At 43.8% G+C, this 6,042-nt stretch overlaps 1 protein-coding gene across 1 annotated transcript in view; it reads right to left on the reverse strand.

Moving 5' to 3' along the window:
- Nucleotides 1-4,373, reverse strand: part of itga9 (integrin, alpha 9) — a 53,132-nt gene extending 48,759 nt beyond the window's left edge. The window contains exons 1-3 of the mRNA XM_035172651.2: nucleotides 3,944-4,373; nucleotides 3,598-3,725; nucleotides 1,585-1,691 (exon numbers count right to left, since the gene is read on the reverse strand). Coding sequence (XP_035028542.1) covers nucleotides 1,585-1,691; nucleotides 3,598-3,725; nucleotides 3,944-4,119 — 411 coding nt within the window. The 5' untranslated portion in view covers nucleotides 4,120-4,373. The remainder of the gene's footprint in view (nucleotides 1-1,584; nucleotides 1,692-3,597; nucleotides 3,726-3,943) is intronic.
- Nucleotides 4,374-6,042: the final 1,669 nt, after the last annotated feature.

A 6,042-nucleotide genomic window follows, 5' to 3' on the forward strand; every position in this document is an offset into this window, starting at 1 on the left:
GTGGGGGCTCCTGTGGCTCGGGGGACACTTCACTTCCCCCTGCACTGTTTAACTCCCCCACTTGGCCTCCCACACACACACACACACACCCACACACACACAAACACCATACACACACTTACACAGCCAATCCAAATGAATAAAAGAGTTTGGGCGCACACAAAGCGTCAGATGTCTGGAAGCAACATGCTATGTTGAGAAACAAACGACAAGCTTGGCCAACAGTAGTAGCGACGCCGCCGTGAACTGTTGAGTAGAAGCAGATTCTTCTAAAAGAAGAGACCAATCAGCTGATATAAACAGAGCTGAAGGAGAGAGTCCAGCAGTTGACAGGTTCTGTCGAAGCAGCACATGGAGGCGTCCATGGCTGGAGTATCGTATTGGAGTAATGTTCTGCTGTTGTCACGTAAAGAACTCGCCAATCGCAAACAAGGCCTTCGCCGACCGTCCAGATGAAATCACCACTGCACACATCTGCCGAGCAGCAGTTTCTCTCCTGTTGCACGGGGACGTGAGTCCATTCACATGAGATAAAGAAAAAAGGAAAAGGAACATGTGGCTCTGGGAAGTCACGACCTATTCATTTATCATAACTCTCTATGGGCAGCCAAAGAGTGTGCACGTAACAGCTCGCTGTTACACATGTCTACGCTCTAATCCCAAAGTCTGACAACTCCAAGAAGTCTGCAGAATTTCTGACGTACCGACTGACAAGTAAAGCCGAAGGTAACGGTTTGTAAATCGTGCCAATACATTCCACCAGGGGGGGAAAAAGAAAAGAAGGGAGAAAGGACAAGCATATTAAAAGGAATAAGGGCTGAACAGTTACCTCAACCTCTTCAGGGGAAAGGATCCCTGTGACTGCCAGAGCTGGAGGTCAATCAGTGAAGGTATTCAAGCACATTCACACTTATCATGAAGGGCTCAAGAGTCGCCCAGTCCACCTTCAAAGTGTCATGGGATGCCTCTTGCTCCCTCGCTACCCATCGCAGGAGACCAGGGTTAACATTAATGAAAGGCTGCCCTTAGATGGGACCACCGCGGAGCTGCCGGAGCCTAAACAAACTCTGCCAGCTGCCCTGTGATCTCTGAGCAAACACCCAGCGAAGCACGTCTGGGATTAGCATCACTTTACGTCTGATTTCCTCTTAACGCTGCTCTCCTTTTTTTTTTGCTTTTTTCCCTTGTTTCATAAGCAACAATCTACTTTTGACAAACCCCTTGTTCCACTGACTCGTCCAGCTCCAAACACGAGGTGAATGCTTCACAGTATTATGTAACCACGCAGCACTTTCCAAATCTGTCTGGCTTCAGCTGTGACTCCAGCTCTAAATATGCAAAGAAAGAGTTGAAAATCATGGACTTCCACTCTGCTTGTAAGCATGTGGCACAGAATGGAAGCAAAGGCCTTTTGGTTGCTAGAGACGGGTTGTAATGTTGAGAGCAGCTGTGGTTTAACAGTGTGGTTCATGGTAAGACGTTTGTTACAGTGATGTTGGTATAATCGGCCGGTTTTTAGGGGCATGCATGTTTCATATTAAATCGGCCTTGCTGAAGTGGCGGCAGCGGCGTTTTTGAACTCACCAGTATTTGGCCGTTGGCTCTGTCCTGACGGGCCAGGCTGACTCCCATCCACTCGTCGTCCCTGTCCCCCTGGCACGTCTTCCCACACGACTCTCTGGGATTGTTTCCTGAGAACACAATGAGAGTCAGGATGGAGGACATCTTGGAGCGAGTAACTTGTTACTTGTCGGTTGTTGTCAGCTTTCTGAGCTCTGGTCTTTATTAGTTGTTCCTGCTGAATGTGCAAGTTTACACAGTTGAACATGTTCACTCAAAGAGCAAAAACATATTATGACTTTAATTAAAGCTCTATGACTCTGGTGTTTCAAGTAGATATCAATACCAATATTAGAAAGTTGAACAACTCTGATAACTGGTTGATACATGACACAAACCTTTTTTTACTGGGGTCCCCAGATGACTATCTTTACAACTAAGTGATCTGCCTGTTCTTTTGTCAATCAACTGATTGTCACCTTCAAACATCAGAAAGCTAGAATAGCAGCAGTAGAGCACATCCCTCCGCCAAGGCCCAACAGGCGCCTTAAATCCAATCAAGCTGCACCAAATGTCACACACAAATAGATATCAGTTCCCTAAATGTGACAGATTTTTTTCTCCTGAAGATGTATATAAATGATTCCCTGGGAAAATTGTGAAAATTTCAGCCAGCGCCTGATCTCAAAATGTTAAAGAAAGAGATAAATAAAATTCCTGGATCCGGTCCCTGATCCAGATCCACAGCACAATGTAAGTTAATTTTCCCTGACCCATACCACATCCTTTTTCTTAGAAATCTGTCCAGTTGTTTTTTGTGTAATCTAGCTCACAAACAAACAAACAAACCGACAAACAAACAAACAGAGGTGAAACATAAGCTACTTGGCGGACGTAAAAATGCTCGCCCCAATTTCCTTGAGCCAAATCAAATGACTTCACGTGTCATGTTTTGTCCCGACAACATTGAAAAAACCCAGAAATATTCCTTTTACAATAATGTTCACAAAAAAACAAGCTGCAAACTCTCACCTTAGAGCTTGGAATTCCTGCTTACAAAAATGATCGTTGTTTGTTTTTGGACAGCCAATGAAATGTGGTTGTCTGTCAGTGTGTTATTAGCTTCCTCTGACCTATCAAGGTTATGCTCCTCTGACCCATGATTCACTGGTCACAGGAGCACATGTGGTCCTTGCTTCTTTCTCTCTTGGTGATACATTGACAGAGCACGGGGTTAATATTAAAGCCATGCGTGCAGCCCGGCTTTTTGACCACAAAAACGGAGCTGGGGACGTGCTGCTGCTGAACCTTTTGGCTCATGTGCTTGGAAAATATTAGCAGGGGCATAAATCATATTTATCATAATATTTATGGACCTCTGCACACAGAACACTCTTGTCTCTTGCATGTCCCCATTATCGCAGGTTGAGAACTAAAAAAAGAACAACTGTCGCTCTGTGAAAGAGGAGAGAGAGAGAGAGAGAGAGAGAGAGAGAGAGAGAGAGAGAGAGAGAGGAGCATAAGGCTGCATTATTCTGATAAAACAAAACAGATGCTGGGGGGAGTTTATACACAGAGTGGACGAGAGAGGCAGTGTGTGTGTGTGTGTGTGTGTGTGTGTGTGTGTGTGTGTGTGTGTGGATAGTGAACTATTCCGTGTGAGTAAAGTATTAATTTCTGCACTTTTCAAGCTGTGTGTGTGAGGGTGGGTGCATGCGTGTGTGTGTGCGTGTGTGTGTACTGCAGCTCCTGGTAGTGAACTTGTCTGTGTGTGTGTGGTGATAGGGAACTTTTCTATGAATAAAGTGTTCATTTCTGCACTGCTCTTGTTGCTTGTGTTTGTGGGTGGGTGCATGTGTGTGTGTGTGTGTGTACTGTAGACCCTGATAGTGAACTTTTCTGTATTAGTTTAGTGTTAATTTTTGCACTGTTCCAGTTTTGTGTCTCTGTGTACGTGTGTGTGTTTGTGTGTTTGTGTGTGTGTGTGTGTGTGTGTGTGTGGCTGCTGTGGTGATGCTGCGGGCTGTGGTGACTGACCTCTGCCCAGGTCCATCTCTGTGCAGCGGCGCTCCGGGTTGCTGTGAACCCGACACTTGAACACGGATCCAGGAGAGTGCACGGAGCTACTGTAGGTGGAGTTCGCTTTCGGGGCTCCTACTATCACCCTGCACACATGAGGAGAGTTTTCACCTTATAGAACATTAAACTGATAAAGAGAATCTACTGCGCACAGGAGAAGTTAGAGTACAGATTACGCAAGGTTGGTTTAAATGCACTGGCTGTGGACGCAGCCCAAGCTCTGCAAACATGTGTTCTAAAAGTACAAATTCATCATTGATAGAAACTTGCATCATTTCCAGGAACGGCACAACATGGGACTCACCAGCGTGTGTTGTCATGATAATGCTCCAGCACCGAGTAGCCAAAAAAACTAGAATTTGGTCCGCGGAAAACTAAAGGATGTTCTAAGTCTATGTTGTAAGAAGAAGCAGCTGAAATAAAGAGGCAGACGTGAAAAACATTTAGTACTCCCGTGTTTCGTCCCCGGAGAGGAGCCATCCCTTTGCGCACCGTGCGTAAAAACGCGGTTAAAGTGTCCAAAAAGAAGAAAAGGGAAACAATGAGGAGCAATTGCCAACACTTCAGTGTTCGGAGTTGTGAAAAACTATCTTCCCCCTGGTCTGAGACAACATGCAGGCTGTGATGGCATGAGGGAAAGCCGGAGGAGCAGAGTTAACGGTCCGGTAAATAACGGTGCGTCAGCTTCTCTCCATTCTGTGTCAATCTGAGAAAGTTGCAGCTCGCAGGCTCCTGTCGGGGAGATAAACGCAGTCAGATGTGTAAAAAAAAACACAGTCGGGGAGAAGAGGAAATACAACAAGAGGGATCTGACTGGAAAATAAAAGCACAGGAGCTGAGACGAAGCGCTCCAAGGCTGGAGGGCGCAGCGAGGGTTTTATTGTGAAAGGGACCGACCGGACTGTGTGTCTTCACTGCGGGGACCTGACGCTGGTACCGAGGGTCAGGGGGAGACGCGGAGAGTTTTTGAGGCGCAAAGCATCACATTTCAGTGGAGAGTAAAACTGAGACATGAGGGCGCACTGCTGCCACCTAACGTTTACCACCCAGAATCAACCGAACAATAGTCATTGTTTTATTCAACACTTGGGAGGAACCAAGGGGGTTGATAAAGTCACCACAGCGAGAAGGCCATTGGGTTCACCGTTTTAAATTGAGGATTCATCATTTTTATGATACGAAAAGATTTTGCTGCATCATTTTTAAATGAAAGAGACCCCAACATGTTAAAAAGAGAAGTGTCTATTCGCCACCCTCCTGTCACAGGCAGTTGTGGCCAATCAACTCATCAATTACTGATTTTTATTTCCTTGTTTTATCTGTTGAAGTCCTGACAAAATTTGTATTATTATTAAAAGGCAAATATTACAAATATTTTAATAAGTATAACATTGTAAAGCAGAGACATTTATTTTCTGCTCTTCTCTCTTGTAACACACATCGTGTTTGGGTCACGACCCCCGAGGTGTAGGAGCCCACTTTGTTACACATTAATATGTGCACATGCTTTCATTGTAAAGCACAATATCCTTTCATTGTGCACATTAACCACCTGTGTGTAGTTTATTAGTTTTCTAAGTGATGTGTATCTCTACCAAAGTCAGAGTATAAACTAACAGTCTGACCTGTACATGCTGTCTCATAACAGACCAGCTACATGTTCCAGTTTGCTTACATTTGTATAGTGTGTCTGTATTTGTGCGCTCCTGTTGTTGTTAGTTCCCATTCCTGCTCAAATGGTGTTTTGATTTTGTTCTTCTGGATGTTTGACCTTCACTGTGCATAACGGTGTATGTGCAGAGTGTGACACTATGTTTAAATTCATCTGCTGAATGTGGAAATGTTATTTAAACCGGATGAAAGACTAAATGTGTGTGTGACGTTTTAACCAGTTTGGAGAATAATTATCTGATAAATATGCTGCGTACTTAAATGTAAATGCATATTTATACACTTTAAAAGATACTGTATGTCATTTTAAAACACCTTGTCGGTCACAAAATGTTAAATGTTCATAGATGTCTGGAGAGGTTTTAAATGTTTAAGTTTACTGATGTAGAATTCATTTAATTCTACAGTGTCTCTCTGTGTGTAATTCTCTTGTACATTAGTTTTCTGTGAGGTTTAAGTGTACTTAAGTAACAGAAAAGGAGTCGAAATCCTTACTTACTTACTTATAACATTCGTGACCAATAATTTATTCGGATTCTCATCAAATGAGGGCGTTCACAGTCTAATACAAGTGTGTGTGTGTTCTTTACATGAGAAAACTGTTGTAAGAAATAAATGAAAGGTCAAATAAAGGTCACCTGCTGGTAGTGGCTCACCGTTGTTTAAAGTAACACAAGACCAAGAGGATCTTTACAACCAATGTTTGTTGAGATTCTACACGTGTCTATTTAA

Source organism: Hippoglossus stenolepis, chromosome 12 (genome assembly GCF_022539355.2).
Source record: "Hippoglossus stenolepis isolate QCI-W04-F060 chromosome 12, HSTE1.2, whole genome shotgun sequence".
NCBI lineage: Eukaryota > Metazoa > Chordata > Actinopteri > Pleuronectiformes > Pleuronectidae > Hippoglossus > Hippoglossus stenolepis.